Genomic DNA, 23,344 nt, shown 5'->3' with positions numbered 1-23,344 from the left:
TGGACAAATGCACAAGTAGATAAACTCTAAGTGACTCCTTACTATATGACTACAACCTCTCCTGACATGTTGTAAGATTTCCTGTGAACTTCACCGATTCCTACATGGAGGGATCCATGAGACCCTATAGAGCTCCCAAACCATTTTGCACTTAGTAGGAGACGTCAGTATCTGCAATTCCTAGGACATACTTTGTATTGAAAGAATTCTAGAATATTCCTGAATGGGTGCTGAACCCCCACAGAACATAAATAGGGGAAATGTATTAAGACCGATGCATTGTGCGGGTGATCTCCTTCAGTGGAACATGTTCCAGATGCTCGAACTGGACGAACCACCTGTTGATGAATCTGTTATAAGACAGCACTAAGTCGCACCTGGTGTTTTTGGACAGTGGTTCTGAAGCTACCCGTTATTTCAGTAATTGGACCAAGACTTACACATGCTCAGTACCACTACATTCATCTGTATGGGACTGCCTGAGATAGACCAGTACAATGCTCAGCTATCTACAGCAATCCAATAAGGTTCATGACTATCGGACCATCTTTTGGGGAAGCCAGGGACCCTCATTTTGGTGGTTGGTAGGGATCCCTGTGGTCAGACCTCACTGATCAGACACATCCCGTATAATGTGGATAGGGGATACGTTCTTATGGTAAGGCATCCCCTTTAAGGCTATTTAGGTAGGGGTTTTTGGGCAGCCGCCTGCGCAGGGAACTGTAGAGTGGACCAAAGGCTCTTACACAGTGCCTGGGTACTGCAACTCAGCTGTCAGTGGGAACTAAGCTGTAGTACCCTGCCACGGCCATTACAGCTTCATCCAGTGTATAGTTCCAAGCCACAGTGGCTGCCAAAAACAGTTGATCAATATGGGTGTTGGACGCCCACCCATCTGATATTAATCCTATCCTATTCTGAGGATAGACCATCTGTATCTTGAGCACCAGAAAATCCGGTCAGCACAGAATGTAAAATGACCAGCCGATAAAGGGTGACTGTTCACTTTAAGGCTCCATTCGGACGTCCATATGAATGGTCTGGATCCGTTCTGCAATTATGGGGAACGGGTGTGGACCCATTCATTTTCAATGGGGCCGGAAAAGATGCGGACAGCACACAGTGTGCTGTCCACATCTGCACTTCCGGTCCGCGGCCCTGCAGAAAAATAGAACATGTCCTATTGAGCAACATTTATCACTTATCCACCGGATGGCTGGGACCGCCATGATCGCAAGAACAGGGGTCCAGGGGCGGATTGGACATAGACGTTACAGGGAAATTTCCGTCTAAACCCTCCTTACGGCCGGTCAGTGGAAATTTATGGAGATGTATTTTGTGCTGTATTTTGTGATGGACTGTAGTACTTGGCTATGTTGGAGTGATATAATATGCCACAATATGGTATGTCTGGACTTGCCTTCCATCAGTTTGGACCCGACTACAAAACGGAGCCACTTTATTATTTTCCCAGGGCCACTTTAAGTTCCCAGTCTGCTCCTGCCCACATCTGGCATGCATGCTTCCGTGCCATTCAAACTCTATGGGGATGATGAGGATAGCCAAATACAGTGCCCTGATATCTCGGTGCTATAGAGTTTGAATTGGAGTGGCAGCATGCATGCATTCATATGGAGGACACAGGCCCTCTTTACTCGTGATCGATGGGTGTCCCAATGATCCTACACATGGGAAAATCCCTAGTCAGTACGGGATAATGGCAGACTGGAAGATTGATGAAGCCTTCTGCCGGTTCGGTTGGGGTCTTCCTTTGCTGGAGTAACAATGATTCACTGTGATATGTGGACTTGCGCGAACCATCTAATATAATGGTAACCAGCAGAAGAGGTCTTCAGCTGTGCTCATGTCGGTTGGTCACTCACGCATCCTAGACCCCGCTATGACCTACAGTACCTTGAAACTAATTGCTTACTGAAGGAGGCACAATAGCCCCATATTGGCTCAGGTAGAACCTGAAAGGGCTCTGCATGCAAGACACTTACAGATAAGGTAAGGGCAGAAATAGGACACAATGAGGGCCCATTATAAGTTGCTGATAAGAGTCAACAATCTAGCAATCTGCATCTGTTTTTCAGTGTAATTAATCTGCGCTGCACATCCCTCTCTGCAATCTGCAAATAGTCTTACCCCCCCCAAAACAAGCCCATAAACGCGGGAGTATGTACTTACATTTTCTCTACTTCTCCAGTTTCCAGCTACATTTGGTGGAAGCAGCTTAGGCAACAGTTCCTAATGGAGTCCACCTCCTGATAATAACCCTATTTGTCATATCTTTGATAAACTAACCTTTCATAAATGCTTAGAAACTGTATCAATAAGGAAGTCGAGGTCTCGCGTGTCGCCTGGATACTCTCTTGCCAACTTGTGCGTTATCAGTTACTAGAACGCTCGGCTAAAGGATAAAAGTTAATTAGCTTAAAAACCATTGTTAAAAGAGGAGATGTTTGGTTGCAAAGTGGCCTGGTAAATGTGACAAAACACGTGTCTCGTGTTTCCAAAGCGTCTGCATATTTTGTAAGTGTCTCCCTGCGTTTCATAATCTGGTCTTCCTAGGGTAGGAAAAACTGTGTTTGGGCTATTTTTGAAACTGTATTTATTCTTTTATTTCATCTTTTTTATTTATTAGTTTTTATTATTTATTTTATTTTTAATATTTTTATATTAGTCTTATATTTTTTTTAATTCTCTATTTCATCCTTTTAATTCATTAGCTTTTATTATTGTTTATTAAAATTTTTATATTTTATTAGCTTTTTTTAATATTCATAATTTTTTTTAAATTATTTTATTATTTGGGGTTGCCCGAGTGTTTCATACTGATAACCTATCCTCAGGATTGATCATCAGTATGTGACTGGTGAAGGTCCGACTCCCGGCACCCCCGCTAATAAGGTCCTAGTGCTGCTGTGAGCACTTGCAGCCTACCAAGCACAGCTCCATCCATTGGTTAGCAGCTGTGCTTGGTATTACAGCCCATTCACATGAGCTTCAGCGGTGTCTAGGCAATGTCACCGATGAATATGACGTCATGGGCTCAGGAAGAGGCCGCGGCACTGCTGTCTCTTCAAGCAGCTGATTGACAGGGGTGCTTGAATTCGGACCCCCACCTATCAGATACTAATGACCTATCCTAAGGATAGTTCATCAGTATTAAAGGGTTGTCTTGTTTCCGATATTGAAGACTTATCCTTAGGATAGGTCATCAGATCGGTGGGGGCTCGTATGAGCGCTGATTTCTCTTCTCTACTTACGTGGTTGCCATCGACATTGCAGCAGAGAGCAGTGTAATTACAGCTCCTCTGTCCCATTCACTTGAATGGGACAGATAATTTGTAGTTACATACTATCCTATTCAAATAAATGAAGAAGAAGCTGTAAATACACTGCTCGTCACTGCAATTGTAACGGCGAGGGGGTGAATACTGAAGAGAACGCAACGCTTATATGAGCACTGCGGTCTCTTCAAACAGCAGAAGATAGGCCATCAGTATCGGAAACCGAACAACCCTATGATAAATTATCGTACCTACTCCACAGGATTGGAGGCATGGCTCCCTGTCTATCCTGGGCTGGACATTCCAGATTTCTTAAACATAATGGATTACTCCCTCAAAACACTTCCGTCAGCCAGATATATGGAAATGGTTCTACAATCTTTCCACAAATTATACATTTCACTTGTCAGAGGTTTTAGGATGGGCATTTATCTTTTATCTGTCTCCATGGTTCTCCATGAACGGATACTACTCATTGCACATCTTGTGATGCTCTTCAGCCTTTCTGGTCAAGGTTCTGCAACTTTAACCAAACACACTTAACCAACTTCTACTTTTTCGGTGTTTGGCTGGGTGGACCCTAAGCAACAGTTTTGTGTTCCAGGGACCAGAAAATTGCTCCACATGGTCTCCGCAGCAGCACATAAAAGCCATTCTACGAAATTGGACAGACCCCCAAACCCCAGCGTAGAGATTGTTCTGAATTGGTTTGAAGCAATTGTTCATAAGGAACTGAAGCCTTGGACTCACAGGATTTCCTCCTTCCTTCCTCTTTTGCCCCGTTTTCTTGGTAACGTTGCTTGTTCTCCTTATTATTGTGAACATACGGTACAGTGTTGCCTGATGTGTTGGATCACTGTTGTCAGTGTTGTCCGATCTTCGGGTTACCCATGCCATCTTCTTTAGTTTTCACGACCTTGTCCTGTCATGTTGCTATCTCTTTCGTTCAACAGCCCTAATCGTTACCTCCTTCAGCTTTCAACATCTAGCTCTCCCAAGACAGAGTACTTAATTTTTTGGCTAGTAGGTTGGAGCCTGGGACAGGTAACCTACATATCAGATTATGACTCTTTGATGGCTTAGTTTGGAACCAATTGTTTGAAATATTGAATAAATACATTTAAAAAACACTACATTTTTAATGGATTTTTTAGCTAAAGTCATAAATCGATTTAAATGAAGCAGAAATCCTCCTTCATGCAGACCTACTTCTGACTTTGGCTACACAACTTCATCAAAATCTGCAGTGTCTTTCTAAACATTTTTTTAAAGGAAAATACTGAAAAACATTAAAGAGTATGATCTTTAAAGTGATAGAAATGCACATGCACCTGAGATACTACCAGGGGTGTATCTATAAGGCTAAATCTGGCTGTACGCAATAAGAAAATGTTGGCCACATTCGACTGGTTCATGTTATATGTATGGGGGCATGCCAACTCATTTCCAACCACAAATGTCGGGTGAGCTAAGGATCGGGCAGTTGGATTTGAGCTACCCTATCCTTTTGTCTGTAGCCACAGCCTAAGGCCCCTTTCAGATGGACAATATTTCCATCCAGGTACTGTCTGAGTTTAAAATAAACAACACCCAGTCTGAATGGTGACCTATTCAATTTTTCAAAGGTCCATGCGGAGAAAATGGCAGCATGCACCATCCTGCTCTGATTTTCCCATCCTCAAGTGAATGGGTGTTCAAGACCAAGGACGGCAACATGGACGCTATGCGCTTAGGGTCCATTTAAAAAAAACGTATCTGTGTTCACCATCCAGAGCGCAATGAGTTATCTATCAACCATCTAAAAGGGACCTATAGACTCTCATACAATTTGGATTATCGTTGGCCAAATGCGTATAGTGGCCTTCCGACTGATGACATCAGGGTGGGAAAGAAGGGTATGCAAGTTGAAATTCAAGTCCCGATCCTCTTGTCTTGCCAAGATGTAAGCTCCCTCTCCTCCCTTCTCCTCTCTTTGAAGGCACATAAGTTCTTGACCAAACTGAGTGTGCATGTGTATGAAGGAATAACTTTTCCGGCCGACAGTTATCGATTTTGTATGGACAGAAGTAGAAGTTTCATCCACGATTGTGTATCTGAAGGGCCCCAGAGGCCTCTATGCCCCATACATGTGAGAAGACATCAGTATTATAAATGGTATGTGGGGGCTGTTTGTATTTTTGAGCCCTAGAACTTCAATTTACACCCCTGTGTCTGTTATGTGTGACAATATTTAGCTTTTAATTTTCGTTTTTTGTCCTAGTTTTAGCTCAGTAAGAATCAGTACATTGTGCATAGACATTACAGCAAGTTCATTTATCATTCGAGTCTCCTCTCAGCGGTGGCAAACTGTGGACTCAGAGGTATAATGATCAGGTGTACTCGGGGTAGCAGCTCATTAACTATGTGTTAATTATCTATGATTACTATTTAAATGCAATGGCGGTTTCATTACGTACTCCATTGTGAGACTGGCTTGATATAATTAAGTCATCCCAGTTTCCAACGCCTTCACCTATAACCCTTTCTTTTCTGCTGCACCCAAAGCAGCCGCCTCCGCTCCCTCCGCGGGGAGAGCTCTTTTGAAGGGATAAACAAGGCAGCGTCTCATTTGCAAACATTCCAGTATTGGCTATTGATGACTTTAACCTTCACACCCAAAAAGTTATACCTTATTAACGTAAACCGAGAAACAAAACCAAATCAATTAATATTGAAATTTTTTCGTCCAGAAACTCATTATCTGTGCGGTCTGTTTTTTTCTTCCTATAGAAATGTCTTAAAGGAGAATGAGCACCGTGAGACAGTATATCATAGGATCATCACTCTGCTGATGGCATCGGGTAGAGCAGCCATAGCCGTATGTGGTAGCGGGGAGAGAATTTAAATCCCTGTGACTGCTGTGTCCTTTTTCTCTTCGGTCCGCTTGTGAAGACAGTGATTTGGATTTTAAAGGGGGTTTCCTATCCTTAGGAAACACCATCCATGTGTTACCTAACCCCTAAGACTCCCACCGATCAGCTCGACAACTATGTCAACCACGAAAGGGGTCATCCGGTTATTTAAAATTGGTCTCCTGTACTTCGGGCCATTTTACACGGGTCAATGATTGGAAACGAAAAAAGGCTTTTTCCAGATCCTTGCCCATGTTAACATGCTGCCTCTTTTATGGGGCACCATAAATCAATTTTTATCGGCAGCACATCATCTCATGTAAACGGGAGATCTGCTGATGATTATAATCAAGCTGAATGTGGGATGAACGATCGCAATTCGTTGAGGATAATTCTGTTTGCATTGGTGCCCTTTAAACAAGCACCAACTGACCTGTTCGGGGCAGCAGTATACCCATGTGGAAGGACCCTTAGGATAAGCCAGCAACGTTGTTTTTTTTTTAGGTTTTTGTACTGATGACCTAACTACTGGGTAGTTCATCAGTATCTGATCAGTGAGGGTCTGACATCTGGGACCCCCGCCGATCAGCTGTTTGTAAAGGTCTGACATCCGGGACCCCCGCCGATCAGCTGTTTGAGGAGACTTTCTCACACTTTTTGTAGGCCAGTGATGACACATTCATCGATCACGTGGCCTAGACGCAGCATAGTCCCATTCAAGTGAATAAGCCCGAACTGCAATACCAAGCCACTATGCAATGTACTGCCTTCAAACAGCTCACCAGCAGCGGTGCTGTAGTTCAGATGTCCATCATATTATGTTGATGGCCTTGTTAAGGCTAGGCTTTCAATTTTAAAATGTCAGATAACCCCTTGCAGGGCCACTCTGCTGATAATTGGGAGTTGAACCCCTGTCAGTCACACATCAGTGCTGGAAAACCCTATTAAGAGTGCAGTGTTACCTTTTTGAGACAGCCATCCAAAATTGTAGATGGGTGGTCCTCTCTATGAAAAGGGCTATCACATATAGAATATAAAGGAATTGAAAATCTGCCACAGAAAAATCTGGTCTTCTCCAAAAGGATGATCTGTCAGACAGGATTCACTGTGTAATATGGATTTTCGATGTGCTGTTACCGTACTTATAAGTTGACAGAGGAAGTCTTATTTTATAGAGGATCTCCATCTATTCGAGGCTAGGGCTAAATGGTGACTTTGGTCACACAAAATGAAGCCACAAAAAAAATTATATATGATTTGTCCGTGATTAGTTGTTGCATTAGAGTCGCTTGACGATGACTGAGAGTCACCTGTGGTTAAGGATTTGCAATACTTAAAAAAAGAAAAACGCCAACACATCTAGTTGTATGTTGTAAAAGTCGTCTTCGATCTGGAACCAAAATTCCTGTTGGTTTGGAATTTTTATCAACTGTCATGTTGTGGTGGAATCACAAAGCATTCGTACAGTGGGGAAAATAAGTTTTTGATACACTGGTGATTTTGCAAGTTTTCCCACCTACAAAGAATTGAGAGGTCTGTAATTTTTTAGCTGTGAGAGACAGAATCTAAAAAAAATCCAGAAAATCACATTGTATGATTTTTAAATAATTAATTTACATTTTATTGCATGAACTAAGTATTTGATACAATAGAAAAAGAAAGAGAAATTAATATTTTGTATAGAAACCTTTGTTTTTAATTACAGAGGTCAGACGTTTCCTGTAGTTCTTGACCAAAATTGCACACACTGCAGCAGGGATTTTGGCCCACTCCTCCATACAGATCTTCTCAAGATCTTTTAGATTTCGGGGCTGTCACTGGGCTGCATTGAGTTTTAGCTCCCTCCAAAAAAATTTGCCTGGCTAGGCCACTCCAGGACCTTGAAATTCTTCTTACGGAGCCACTCCTTAGTTGTCCTGGCTGTGTGTTTCGGATCATTGTCATGCTGGAAGACCCAGCCACGACCCGTCTTCAATGCTCTTACTGAGGGAAGGAGATTGTTGGCCAAAATCCATCCTGTCCCCTTTGCAGAAAAGCACCCCCAAAGTATGATGTTTCCACCCCCATGCTTCACAGTTGGGACGGTGTTCTTGGGGTTGTACTCATCCTTCTTCTTCCTCCAAACATGGTGAGTGGAGTTGATACCAAAAAGGTTCTATTTTGGTCTCATCTGACCATATGACCTTCTCACATGCCTCTTTTGGATCATCCAGATGGTCATTGGCGAACTTCAAATGACCTGGACATGTACTGGCGTGAGAAGGGGGACCTTGCATGCCCTGCAGGATTTTAATCCATGACGGCGTAGTGTGTTACTAACGGTAATCTTTGAGACTATTGTCCTAGCTCTCTCTCTTCAGGTCATTGACCAGGTCCTCCCGTGTAGTTCTGGGCTGATTCCTGACCTTTCTCAGACTCATCCTTAGCCCACGAGGCGAGATATTGCATGGAGCCCCAGACCGAGGAAGATTGACAGTCATCTTGTGTTTCTTCCATTTTTTAATAATTGCTCCAACAGTTGTTGCCTTCTCACCAAGCTGCTTGCCTATTGTCATATAGCCCATCCCAGCCTTGTGCAGGTCTACAATGTCCCTGGTGATTTTTCTTAGATTCTGTCTCTTCATTCTTTGTAGGTGGGAAAACTTACAAAATCACCAGTGTATCAAATACTTATTTTCCCCACTGTACGGATGCTTTGTGATTCCACCACAACATGATAGTTGATTAAAAAATCCAAACCAACAGGAATTTTGGTTGCAGATCGAAGACGACTTTTACAACATACCACTAGATGTGTTGGCGATTGATTTTCTGGATCTTTTTTTTAGATTCTGTCTCTCGCAGTTGAAGTGTACCTACGATAAAAATGACAGTCCTCTCCATTCTTTGTAGGTGGGAAAATTAGCAAAATCACCGGTGTATCCAATACTTATTTTCCCCACTGTATTTATAATCATTACTTGCAATGTCACGATGCAACCTTGTGACCAAAGTCGCCCATAGTCCTAGTCCTAGATGTGAACTTGCCTGTTAACTAAAACCACTGGTCCCCTTATTTGGAGTAGACATAGCGCCTATCTAACTTGGATACAAACAAATGAGTCATTTAGGGCAGACTAGTTGCTATCATTGCAGGTTTACCGCCAGTCAGACCATTCCAGGAGCCATACTGAGATTTAGTTTATTAGTCCTACGGATGTATAATGGAAAATTGTTTACATGACAAGTTTTACTATTATGTTATGGATACTTTACAGTTTTTGCTTTACGTATAAAGGAAGCTGTTGTTACTACTTTGCATAATACAAGTTCTGTTAAAAGTAGGAGAAAAAATCGCAACATTTCCAATAGATGTTCCTACCAATGAGTTTATATTTCCAACAACTGAAAATGGACGTGTTCTGGATTTGATGGCCCCATGTGTGGCCGCAGTGACCTAACAAGCTCTACAAGCGCCGTTTTGGAAGGGTTCACATATTTTATACTCCCCTACTTTTAAAGCAGCTCCGTCATGTTAATGGTGTCTTTACAATCATATATTGTGCCTGTGAATAAAGCAGTAATATGTATATTAGCTTTCTGAGAGGAGAGGGGTGAGCAGAGAACTGTGTTACAAAGCAGTGCTCAAAGGACTCAGCCCCACTTCCTGGTGCTCGAACTTCTCATTTGTATATGAATAGAAATGCAGATTTCTCTACAGCTGTTTCTCATACAGACAAAAGAAAGGTATTGTTTTATTCAGCATGATGAGCCCTACCAGCCAGTTTGTCTGGTTTAATAGGGTTGTGTCAAGGGAAGGGAAGGTAGAAGGAAGTGCACCCCCTAGACTGCCACCCTCAACCCAGTCCCTGCCTACTTGCACCACCCGCCCTAGGTGACGGGGCGCAACTGGGCGACGGTCCCTTACCTCTGTAAGTGACGGGTAGGGGAGGAAGGAACAGAGAGGGTACCGGACAGCTAGGCAGAGAACGGTACGCGAGATGCAGGCAGACAAATGGACAAGGAAGTGGACAAGAGAGAGGTACCCTGTGAAGGAGAAGGCAAAGGCGGGTCAGCTAGCCGAGGTCACTCCGGGAGGTCACGGCAATGCAAAGGGAAGAGGCAGGTGGCAAATCCGAGAACGAGCCGAGGTCAGAATCCGAGATGTAGCGTCAAAACCAAGGGAGCAGGCAAAGGGAGGTCAGGAAACGGTCAAGGTCAAATTCCAGAGATCAATCAATAGAGTAGCTAACAATACACACAGCCTAAGAGACTAAAATCACAGGCAACCTGTGGCCAGCAGGCCGCCTGTATTTATAGTGGGGAGTGAGGGTCATGTGACGTGGCGAACGTCAAATGACCGACAGACAGACAAGTCGAGCACCGAGTGATCAGCACGGCGCTCAAGGCAGACCTAGGAGCAAGGACCTCCCAGCTAGTAAAGCCGCCCTGGGAACGAGGCCAAACACAGATCCTCGCTCCCGAAGCTAAGCAGCAGGTCTGCGGCTGATGGGAGACCGAGTGCGTCTTCGGCGCCCCGTTAAAGGTTGATCCTGGTGACAGCACTGCTTTAAAAAGCAGAAATCAGGAAAGTTAAAGGGGTTGTCTTGGATTGGGGCTTAAAGGAGTTTTCCTGGAAAACATAATTTCTAACAGGTGCTGGCAGCCAGCCTCACCTATTGAAAGGATCACACTTGCTTGCTCCCCATCGCTCCAGTCCTCTGCGCTGGCTCCCGCATCCCCATTTTTGGTTGTTTCCTTTCTCCCTGGAATGGGCATGTTCCCCTGATCCTCTTCAGCCAACCACTGGCTTCTGTGGTGACATGTCTCTTGGAGACCCATCACAGATGCTTCCAGGGTTGGCCGAAGAGGATCACATGACCATGCCGGGGAGGGGGGAAAAAAACTGATTTGGAAGATGGAGACATGGAGGACCCGGAGCAGGCAAGTATGTTTCTTTCAGTAGGGGAGGCAGGCTGTAATAAATTATATATTCCCAAACAACTCCTTTAAGCCCCAATCCAGGAACTCCCCCAAAACAACCACTTTTGTTGGGGTTTGCATAAACCTTGCCCATTTACTGTCCAGGTTGTACAATGTTCCCGCCAAAATTGGGACTGTTAGCAAGTATATTTATCAAACAGCTCTTTGGTTCTGATACTTTGTTGAACGTTCCAAGTAAATTGTAATTTTTAATGTACACTGTAACATCTCCTTTCTTCTACAGCTCTTCCAATGAGATGGCCTGCGACTACCTCCAGCTTCTCCAGTCTATCCAAGGCGTTGTACACCAGGGTGGCTTTGACGGATCCATCCCCCAGGTATCCATCACCTTTACTATCTGCCATAATCATGTAACTAATTGTATTGTGGGAGCTCTCAGGAGTGAGCCAGGAGGATCTCGGAAAGAAAGGAACAGCGAACAAGCTGTTACTAAGCACAGAGGGCCGGTGGTTGATATGTTAATGTGTAACGAGCTCTCAGTGGACATGACAAGACGGCGTGGATGTGCTCGACCTCACTTCTCGTATATACGCTGATCCTTATTATCCTTATTAGCTGCACATGGTGTCTGCAGAGAGTGTGTGACCTGCATTCATACCCTCATCGCCAAGCAGTGAGGTCGGTTTGAGGTCTATACAGTCCTACATTTGGATTTCTAATCCTTAGAAATTGTAGGGAGATTGACCCGCCCTGGAAAACAGATTCTACATTCCAGAGAATTTGGGGTAAAAAGGTTCTCCACAAGTGCTAGGAGAACCAACAGATTCACTTACTGTAGTCATAGACCTTGTTAGAATGTGGACTGAGTATGCTCGGGTGCTATCCATAGTCCTTTTCAATGCTATTCTGACTCTTTTTAAAAAGAGGTGCGTTTTTTGGGTTACTGTCTTTTTTTTATTTTTACATTTTTTTAATCACTCTCTGCATGCTCTGGCTTTGGCAGTTTTTTCCTCCTTGTCATCAACATCCATTGGTTTTGTTTTTTTGTCTTTTTTTTTTATTTATTTATGCCCTACTTGAGAAAACGCAAGCTTTCCATGGCGTTTTTTGTACCTGTATTTTCTCCAGGTAGTTGCATACTTTCCTATATCAAAAAAAAAAAAAAAGAGGCATACAAAAAAAAACACCAGGTGCCAAAACATACTTTATGGCCAAAAGTGCCCTGAAAACACCTAAAAAAAGGCTACAAAAAATGCTGACTAAATCGGTTGCCAGTAGCCACAAATCAAATTGATCTTTTAATTTTCCATAGGAGCTCTGAAAAACGAAAGGTGGAATCTGATTGGTTGCTGGGAGCAATTAAGCCAGTTTTCCTTTACACCAGTTTTGATAAGTCTCCCCCTGTGTGTCGCAGCTCCCTAAAACTGAAGGGTTCGCAAATTATTATTATTTTTTTTAAATTAAGTGAATTTAAAGGGGTTCTCCGAGCTTTTATTATTGATGACTAGAGTTGAGCGAAGCAAGCTTCGGGTGCTTAATCCAAAGTCGCTTCGTTCAACGCTTTGGAATAGTACTGTACGGAGATCCGTCTCCGTGCAGTATTAGAACGTATTAAGTTGCGCATAATTTCATTAAAAAACTTCGGTAATTGATTTTTAAAGTGGAAAACCACTTTAAAACTTTAGTCTAGTACTAATCAGAACCAAAGCCAAGTTTGATTTCAAGTTTTAAAGTGGTTTTCCACTTTAAAAATCAATTGCCGAAGTTATTCAACGAAATTATGCGCAACTTCATCAGAGCCCATACGTTCTAATACTGCACTGAGACGGATCTCCGTACAGTATTATTCCAAAGCTCGCAGCGCTCAACTCTATTGATGAGGATAGGTCATCAATTTCAGATTGGCGGGGGTCCGACACCCCCACCAATCAGCTGTATGAGGAGATGGCGCGCGCGCGCAGTGTGCTCGTGCCGTCTCCCATCTCTCTTCCTTTGCCATAGACATAGCAGCAGCAAAAAGAGAGACAGGAGAGACGGCACGTGCATGCTGAGCAGGTTGTCCAACACTCGGCACCCCCGCCGATCTCATATTGATGACTTTTCCTGAGGATAGATCATCAATATTAAAAGCCCGGAGAACCCCTTTAAATAAAAATATATATACATTATGATTTATTTATTGATTGATTGATTTTTTTAAACTAGTAGTCTGCAGTGAAGGTCCAGATGGGTGTTACCAGTTGGATGGGTATCCCTACAGTCTAAGACTATCCAATCAGTGCTTCCAGAATCAGACTGTGCAGGGACACACCCCAATCTGGTCACACCCATCTGGACCTTCATTGCAAACTTCAATTCATCCTAGCAGGAATAATAAAGGAGCATCACCACACAGAGTCCTAAGAACAGCTGCTCCAGGGTATGTCAGGAGAGGTGATTAGTAATATACCTGGCCGAGTATTGTGTCTCGTTTTTGGACCAGTTTTTTTTCGATGCCCTTGTTTTGCTTTTCTTTTTGGTGTTTTTTTTTTTTTTTTATTCCTTATTTCCGAGCAGCGAGGAATATATGAGCTCATTTAGCTGGCTGCTCAGATTTCAGTCTGCAGAGACTCGCGGGCAATGCATGCTTTGCCTTTGGTGGCAGTGCCCCTCTGGAGAAGCAAATTGGTCCCTGACAGGAACCTCTCCCCACTTGCTGCGGTAACTATAGTAACAGGCATGTCATAACACTTCCCACGGTACGTCGTGCAGAATTTAGCTTTTCTGTAGGATGACAGGTCATCTTAAAATCAGGACATGTTACCCGATGTACAGTGGAAGGGAAAACCACGACAGGAGCTGCGCCCAATCATTAAATAAAAGGCTGCGTCTGTCTGCAGATTTCTTTTGCTGGTAATATGTTTTTTTTTGTGTCTGTTCCTTTTAGCACTTTTTGGTTACGTACATTGAAAATTTGACCCATTTTACGATTTGTCCCTGAATAGCCGGTGTCGACTTCAGTTATAATTTAATTCAGTTTTCGTAAATGATGTTAAGAAGCCCCCACCACCACCCTCACAAGGCCCCACCCACCTTTTAATAAAGACGTGAGCAGCAGAAAATCTCAAAAAGTTGCAAAAATGTGCAGCTTTTCTTCAGCAGAAAACGGGTGCACAGCTGTAGTACGTGTCCCACCAGGTTCTGCACCAGGGCATTGCATTCAGAGAACCGCGGACCAAGAAGGTCAACGAAATCTGGATTTCCCTTTCTAAGGCCTCATGCACACGACCGTTGTTGGGGTCCACATCAGAGTCGCAGTTTTTGCGTCCTGGATGCGGACCCATTCACTTCAATGCCGTCCACATCCGTTGCTTCGTTCCGTGGTCCGCAAACAAAATATAACCGCAAAACGGACAAGAATAGGCAGTTATATCAATGGCTGTCCGTGCCGTTCCGCAAATTGTGGGACACACAACGGTCGTGTGCATGAGGCCTAAGGGCTCGGGCACACAGTCATTACCGTTTTTTGAGGTCCGCAAGTTGCAGGTCCTCAAACCACGGATACCGGCCATGTCTGTTCTGCGGAACGGAACATCCTGCCCTCTATAGAACTCTTCTATCCTTGTCCGTAGAACGGACAAGAATAGGACATGTTCGATTTTTTTCATCGGGTGCCGCGGAATGGACATACGGATGCGGACAGCAGCCCCATTGAAGTGAATGGGAAAATACGTCAGTGTGCATGATAGAGAATTTTGGCTACATTTAATCCTAGGGAAAGTATAGTCTGTTTTCAAGGGAATTTGGGCTAAACCGTTGTCTCCACGTGACCGCGGAGAACCAGTGGAGCCATTTGTTGTCGATAGTGCCCCTCGCTAGACTATTGGCTCAACTGGTATCCCAGCACAAGCTCAATTTGTGGAACGGAACAGGAGGCCTATTAGGGTGCATTTACACGACCGTAAGGGTTTTGCGGTCCGCAAATTGCGGATCCGCAAAACACGGATACCGGCCGCGTGCGTTCCCGCATTTTGCGGACCGCACATGGCCGGTGCTATATAGAGAATGCCTATTCTTGCGGACAAGAATAGGACATGCTCCATATTTTTTGCGAGGCCCATTGAAATAAATGTGTCTGCACCCGTTCCGCAAAATTGCGGAACGGATGCGGATCCATTTATACGGTCGTGTGAATGTAGCCTTATAGAAATGCCTATTCTTGTCCGCAAAACAGACAAGAATAGGACAGGACTCATCATTTTTGCGGGGCCTCGGAACGGAGCAATGGATGCGGACAGCACACAGAGTGGATGCGGACAGCACACAAACGGCCCATATATACGGAACGCAAAATACGTTCGTGTGAATGAGCCCTAAGGCCTCTTTTTTTTTCTGCGTCCGTTCCATTTTTTGCGTACCGTATACGGAACCATTCATTTCAATGGATCCACAAAAAAAAAATGCAAAGTGCTCCGTGTGCCTTCCTTTTCCTTATTTCCATTCCGTTCAAAGATAGAACATGTCCTATTATTGTCCGCATAACGGACAAGGATAGGACTGTTCTATTAGGGGCCAGCTGTTCCGGCAAAAAACTGAATGCACACGGACGTCATCCGTATTTTTTGTGGATCCGTTTTTTGCAGACTGCAAAATACTGAGAACGCCATACGGTCGTGTGCAAGAGGCCTAAGTAGAACTGCAGTGCGGAATCGAAATTTGCACCATAACAATTTACGCTGCAGATTTCACCCTTTGCATTGAAAAGGGTGAAGTCCGTCGTAAAAAAATAACCGCATGTAATACATGCGTTTTAGTTTTTTGGATGCGGAAACGCTGTGGATTTTTAAGCTGTGGACGTACACCCAAAAATATTGTCCTGCTGGAACAACCCTTCAGGCCGATTACAGATGGACCCGGGGAAAAAGAGTCCATGTCTGACCCGGACTGACCGCAGCTCAGCTGTCCTGAACTCGCTGCATCATGGTGATCTATGTCGCTGTCAGCCGTAGCCAAACCGAGGGTCTACTCTCCACTACTCAAATGTTGCTGATGGAGCTGTGACCCTGGGTGAGGTTGATGGCCAGCAGCTCCCTCTTGGACCTTTATCTAGCGTGTTACCATCCTTGCCTGATGTGCCACTGACTCCCATCGTCTGTGTAACTTTCTAGGAATACATGGGAATTGCCTTTATTCACGCAGCTCTTGTGTCGGGAGATCTGCTCTTCTTGGTGTAAATCCCTGATGATAACATAGGATTTATGCATCCGTCTTGGCCCCAGCAGCAGCTATCCGCCGCGCTCATCCTGTGCCCAGTGTGGTCTCCGCTTCCTCACTGCCTGTTCTCAAAATAGTGCCAGACTCACACAGAGCACTCTCCTGGCACCTCGGCTTGTCTGCTCTTCTCTGGCTTCTCCTTCTCTCCCAGGGCATGGTTTTCCATCTGCAGCCTTTTTTTTTTTTTGTTAATTTATTTATTTCATTTTTTTTTTTAAACCACAGCAGGGACATGTGAGTCCTTCCTCAATGTACTACTCCATATTTTTTATTTTTTTTAAAGGTCCTTTAATGAGCCTCAGGTGCACGGTGCGACTCCTCAGAGTCCCTCGCTTTGCCTTTTCCCTCTCGTGGACTCGTGATTTGCTTTCTGCTGTTTGCCTTTTTTTTTTTGTTGTTTTTCGTTCTTAACTCAGTTTTGTGCTTTGACTTTCGCCGTCGAATTCGACTGAACGCAATCGGCCAAATCAAATTTTGTCATTTGTACTGCGTTAGGGTTTGTTACCCATTTAAGGAGATATCATCAACGGCCTCCTACTGTGTCCTTCTCCCACACCTTGTAGATTGTAAGCCCTCGCGGGCAGGGCCCTCTCTCCTCCTGTACCAGTCTGTAACCAGTCTTGTTCATGCTTAGTGCAATTTGTCTGTATTATGTATGTGCACCGCGTATCATATGTACAGCGCTATGGGATGAACGGCGCTTTAATAATATATAATAATAATTTAACAACCGTTAAGAATTGTATTTTAATTTATTTATTTGTTTGTTATTTATTTGTTTTAAAGTGATATATATATATATATTGCATTACTGCAATCAAGCGGTATTTCCATCTAAGGGACTGTTCACATCTCGTTTTTGTTTTACGTCAATCGTATACGTTTAAATACATTAGATACCTGTTGCTCGACTTACCCATAGACTATAATTGGGAAAACGCAATTCAAAAGTGCACACTTTTGACTCTATTTGTACCTGTTCACATTTCTATATGGGTTTTTTTACCACACTTTTCTGTCCTGCAAAAATAAAAAGTATAGAAACATGCTCCTTTTTTTTAATATTTTTTTTTAAGTGAGGGAAGGATGGAAAGACATTACAATTCCATCCGTTAAACGTACAAAAGGTGATGAGATGTGAACACCCCCTTAGGGTCCATTCACACGTCCGTAGTGTATTGCGGATCCGCAATACACCCGGCCGGCAACCCCATAGAACTGCCTATTCTTGTCCGCAATTGCGGACAAGAATAGGACATGTTCTATTTTTTTCCCGAGCTGCGGACCGGAAGATCGGGGGCGCGCTCCGGATATTCAGATGCGGAGTGCACATAGTGTGCTCTCCGCATCCATTCCTGCCCCATTGAGAATGAATGGGTCCGCACCCATTCCAGACCCATTTTGCGGACGTGTGAATGGACCCTTAGACAGATATTCATGGCATATCCACAGGGTTCCATCTCAGATACCCCCCAGCTATTTCCAGAAAGGGGGAATTTCAAATATACAACAGAAGAATCCGCAAGCATGTCAACCACCTGCAGATAACCAGTTAATGTCAATTCTGTGGGGGGACAACTTGCTTGCGGATTTCCACGTGGATGTGGACGCTGCACATTCTCTGAAATCCATGGGAAAATTCCGCAGTCTGAACATGCCCTTGCTATTACTAGTTAAAGGAGTACTCCCAAGTTTTAGATATTGATGGCCTCTCCTCAGTATAGGTCACCAGTATCAGATCGTTGAGGGTCCGACTCTTGGCATTCGGTGAGTGCTGCAGCCTCTCCCTGGGTCGGTCACAATACCAAGCACAGCCACTATCCAGTGGACGGCGCTGTGCTTGGTGAGCTGCGAGGCGGCTGCGTCGCTCACTTGAGCACCGCAGTCTCTTCAGACAGCTGATCAGCGGAGGGGCCGAGAGTCAGACCCCCGCCGAGGATAGGTCATCAATAATAAAGACATTTATTTATGTAGATATGAGCAGGCCAGGTTTTAATGGCCGCCGTACGATCAGGGCGCAGAAAAATGAAAAAATCCATTCCTTTCATCTGAACGAGGCTTGCAGATATCCACGCTCTTCCTGCCAAACCAACTCCATTTCAGTTTTGGAAATTTCTGCAAAAAAAACAAAAAATCTGCCGGGTGTGAAGTCACCCCTAAAAATAAATGTTAAAACAAATTGAAACAATTGAAAAACTAAACAGTTTTGTGTCTTACAAACCAGTAACACGTTTGACATCTCGTGTCTTCATAGGTCAAACTACCTTTAAGCCAAATAGTGAATTGAAGCTGCAGATCCAGCCCTTTAACCCCCGCACTCGCCCTCGGAAAATATTTCTCACTCTTAATTAGAAGGGATGGTTGGAGACGCGAGTTGTGTCTTAGCATTAGGACTTGTTGCATGTTCTTCTCGCCAACCCCTTTAACCCAGAGAAGTGTTCTGAGTTCCTGCAGTCTGAGTACACGCTGCACACAAGCCCTTAATATTATTTCTTGTTCGGGGCAATGGATTAGCTGAAGTTGTCACCTCTGGGTGATTGGGAGGCAGCATTCCCCCCCCCCTATTACTGCAGGGCCTGTAACACATTTCTTGGCTATGTGACACCAGCAGCCATAGTGAAATGTGCGATACCGATCAGCGCCTGTCCTTCATATTACATAGCAGACGGGGGTAGTCACACACCTGTCAGCTAAAACTCAGACTTTTTTTAATAAGCTCAAACTTTTCACCTTTATTTTTTTTCTAATTAGGAGGTCATCTTCAGGCGACGCTCAGCGAGTGCATTCCTTTCCCCAGTGTAGAAAGGTAGTGACATTAAGTGGGATCATGTACCAGTAATACAGGATAGGTCAGCAATATGAGATCGGCAGGGGTCCAACTCCCAGCACCCTCCGCCAATCGGAAGCCCCCCTCTCATCTTTGAAGCACGGCACCATCCATTGGATAGCGCCTGTGCGTTCTGACAGCACTAGGTAGGGACTGTACAGAGCAGAAAAAAACAAACCTTTTGTGGAGCATTTATTATCAGGAGTAGTAAGAATAGAAAGTTTTATTCTGCCAGGTTCTGTTCTGAAGGTGGAGCTTAACTGAGTGCTCTGTGTTTAGATCTGCATCATAGCCCCTCCCCTCCTCTCTGAGTAACCGCTCTAGTTGTCTCCTGATTGGATGCTACAGCTTTGACTAAAGCAGTTTGGCATCGTCAGAACTGCTGACAGATGCACTTCAAGCTTGAGAAATGACAATTTTCTGTACCCCTTACCCATTTTTTTGTAAAAGTCTTCTGGTACTGCAGATTGAAATGGGCAGTGCCATTGATGCCGAGCTGCTTCCTCCCTTCTCTGCCTGATGACAGCCGAGCTGTGAACTCAGAAACTTGAGGATTTGTAGCTAATAATACATTTTTCTTTTCTTACAGCAGAAAGGGCAGAAGAACATTCTGCGGATCGGAATTCAGTCTCTGGCGTCGGTGCTGTGGGGCGACGATGTCTGTACTCAGGAGCAGCCTCACAATCTCCACAGCTTGACTCGTTTTTTGTATGCCCTCCGAGGTCTCTTGCGGTCCTCGCTGTCGGTGTGCGTCATCACAGTACCTACACATCTCATCCAGGTGAGGCAGCCATGTTTTTGACAGAAAGTCCAAGAACTGTTTTGTGAAAAACAAAACCTGGCACCAATCACAGCAGCATAACCTAGGCCACCGCCATGAGGTTGCGCATGCACGGTGTGCCATGTGTTGCAGCAGTTGTATCATACAGCGTGCACCATTTACATACATTTGTTGGAGTTCGCACCTAGCTAAAATTTTAGATTTTGCTTGGAAGTATCATGCTTTTGACAACCATGCTGATCGCCTGTAGAGAACCGACCCTGAAATTGAGGTCGGGACCAGTGTTTCTTAAAGGGGCAGGAGCAGACTGGCCATAGACCCTACAGGGACATTTACCAGTGGGATGATGCCCAGAGACTTTCTTACGGTTGACAGCTGGGCACATAACAATCTGATGCTTTCAGCGTTAATGCTAGGAGCATCAGGTTTTTATGTACCTGGCCAGTGGCCCTCCTGAACTCAACTGTATCGCTGTCCTCAGGATGATGATGAATACAGTTGAATACTGTGGTGAAGGCGGCAGTATTATGTGCTGCACTGGGGTATTTAGTTCTGCAGGGAGTGGCATCTTGTGCGGCATCATGGTATTTCTGCCACTCCAACTTCTGTTATCCCTGCCTACTTGTGTTGGCCCGCCTTTAGTCATTTTGAACCCGACTATAGTGTGGGGCCACTTTTATTTTAATTTTTTTCAGGGCCACTTTAAAGTGTAAGGCTACTTTCACACTAGTGGTAGGACGGATCTGACAGGCAGTTCACCCTGTCGGATCCGTCCTGCCGCTATTTCGCCGTGGTGCCGGACTGCTGCTCCGTCCACATTGACTATAATGGGGACGGGGCGGAGCTCCGGCGCAGCACGGCGGTGCACGGCGAGAGCCCGCCGGACTAAAAAGTCAGACATGCAGTACTTTTAGTCCGGCAGCCTTTCGCCATGCACTGCCGTGCTGCGCCGGAGCTCCGCCCCCGTCCCCATTTATAATATACAAGTATATTATAAAAATGGTCAGTATCACTGCCCCTACACATTACAAAATTACAAAAAGAATGACACTTACACTTTAAGTTTCCAGTCCGTCCCTCTAAGGCCTCATGCACATGACAGTGTTTTTTCACTGTCAGTGATTTGGCTTCAGTGGTCCGTGTCCGATTTTGCCTCAGTTGTGTTTCCTTGTGCCTTCCTTTTTTTTTTGTCTGACAGGGGAAAAAAAGGAAGGTTAATGAAAAGTGTAATTTTATTGCACCAAGGTCTTTTAGAAAAAAACTGACGCGGACACGGATGACATACCAGTTGTGCATCCATTTTCTTTGACGGACCCATTGACTTGAATGGGTCCGTCCTCCGTTTTCCACTGACAAGAATAGGACAGGTTATATTTTTTTGACGGATCACGAACGCAGAGAAAAAACGGAGGACTATCCGTTTTTTTTTCACAGCTCCATAGAAATGAATGGGACCTCCGCTAAACTGTGAAAAATGACGGAACGGACGCGGATGCACACAACGGTCGTGTGCATGAGGCCTAAAGGTGTTATCCCACTAAAAGCATTCACCACCCATCCACAGAATAGGTGATAAATTTAGGATCGCTGGAACCCCAAGTTATCTCAAGAATAGGGGTCCTAGAATCCCCCTGTTTGAATGGAATAGTAGTGGACATGTCACTCCACCGGTCCATTCACTTCTGCGGGAATGCTGGCTGCATAAGCCCCATAAAAGTGAATATAAATGGTGGACCAACCTTCACACAAACACTCCCTTTAAATGGAGAACTCAGGGGCCCCTGTTCTCAGCAGTCGGACCCACGGTGATCCTACATTTATTACCTACCTTGTAAATAGGGTGATAATTACTGTTTGTGGGATAACCTCTTTAAAGGTGTTGTCCAGCATTTAGATATTGATGTCCTGTCCTCAGGATAGGTCATCAATATCTGGTCTCTGGGGGTCCCACCAACGAGCTGTTTGAAGAAACCACAGTGCCAGTGACGTGGCCTAGGCGCAGCTCAGTCCCATTCAAGTGAGTAGACTTGGGCTGCAATACCAAGCACAGCCACTATCCAGTGTACAGCGCTGTGCTTGTTAGGATGTGAGGAGGCAGCTGATTGGTGGGGGCGCCGGGAGTCAGACCACCCCACAAATAAGATTGTGTGATCAGCTGTAATCTTTGTGCAAACTCCGCTAAAAGTGTTAAGTTACCCTGCAGCGCCACCACAGGCACAATGAAGTATTGCATAATATCCATTGACATTAATTGGCTGTCCATGAAATGCATTGACATGCCTGCCCCCAACAAACACATATATAGCGTCTTACTTCTGTGTGCCCCTTTAAAGGGGTTGTCTCATCTCAGACAATGGGGGCATATCACTAGGATATGCCCCTATTGTCTTATATGGGACCAGCACCTACATCGAGAACAGAGCCCCGAAAGTGGTGCGCAGCCGCCCTCCATTCATTTTCTATGGGGCCGCTGAAAATAGCCGAGAACTAGCTTGGCTATTTCCGTCGGGCCCATAGAAATGAATGGGAGCGGTGACCGGCCATGCGCGGTGCGCTCCCACTCACTTCTATGGGGAGAGCGCTTGGGGGTGGCCAGACCGGAGTCCTCCAGCCATCACTTTGCGGGGCTCCGTTCCTGATACAGGTGTGGGTCCCAGCGGTGGGACCCGCACCTATAAGACAATGGGGGCATATCCTAGTGATATGCCCCCATTGTCTGAGATGAGACAACCCCTTTAAGGAGCTCACATCCAAGAGATGCCTTTAATATTCACGTCGGTGTCTTTGTGATGTTTGACAATGGGCGCTCTTTGTTCTATCGATGTCTGTCTAAACCACGTCTGTCTGCATGTCCGCTTGATACGTCTGCCCACGCCGTCGTGTGTTTGACATACCGAGATGTTGTATTGTGTTTGATGGAATGAAAATCTGGTTTATTTGTCTGGGATTTGAGAGAGAGAAAAGGCTGAGAGCGCTTCTCTTTACCTCCGATCCTGTACAACGCGAGCGTTTTAGCCCTGACCTAGATAACCCTGCTGCCTGAGAGTGCTTTTCATAGCTATGGCTGTCAATTACGCTGGAGTGTGTGCTAACATTTAGATCTGTTTCCACCATCAAATACACCAATCGCTGTTTTCTCCTGGTTACATTTAAGCTCTGCTTTCTTCTTATTCTACAAGATGTGAAAGTGTTTACTGAAAATCACCATTGTATAATGTACTAGGGCTACAGTAAATGGTTATTTTAGAAATCGAGTATTCTATCGATTATTTTTTATGATTAATTAAGTATTCTAATAAAAACTCATCAGACCCCCTGCCATCAGTCCCCAACACCCTTCATTCCCCCCTGTGTGATCAGCCCAAGTGCTTCA

General features: G+C 44.7%; 1 protein-coding gene across 3 annotated transcripts in view; it reads left to right on the top strand.

Annotated features, from left to right (window-relative positions):
- ELP4 (elongator acetyltransferase complex subunit 4) overlaps positions 1-23,344 on the top strand; it is a 261,945-nt gene that overhangs the window by 97,342 nt on the left and 141,259 nt on the right. For 2 of the 3 annotated variants that reach the window (XM_040409515.1, XM_040409517.1), the window contains exons 6-7: positions 11,394-11,487; positions 19,780-19,971. In XM_040409515.1, coding sequence (XP_040265449.1) covers positions 11,394-11,487; positions 19,780-19,971 — 286 coding nt within the window. The remainder of the gene's footprint in view (positions 1-11,393; positions 11,488-19,779; positions 19,972-23,344) is intronic. The other variant, XM_040409516.1, reaches the window with a different exon arrangement.

Source organism: Bufo bufo, chromosome 10 (genome assembly GCF_905171765.1).
Source record: "Bufo bufo chromosome 10, aBufBuf1.1, whole genome shotgun sequence".
NCBI lineage: Eukaryota > Metazoa > Chordata > Amphibia > Anura > Bufonidae > Bufo > Bufo bufo.
Note: the sequence above shows the minus strand (reverse complement) of the source record. Positions and strands in the feature narration are given on the sequence as shown.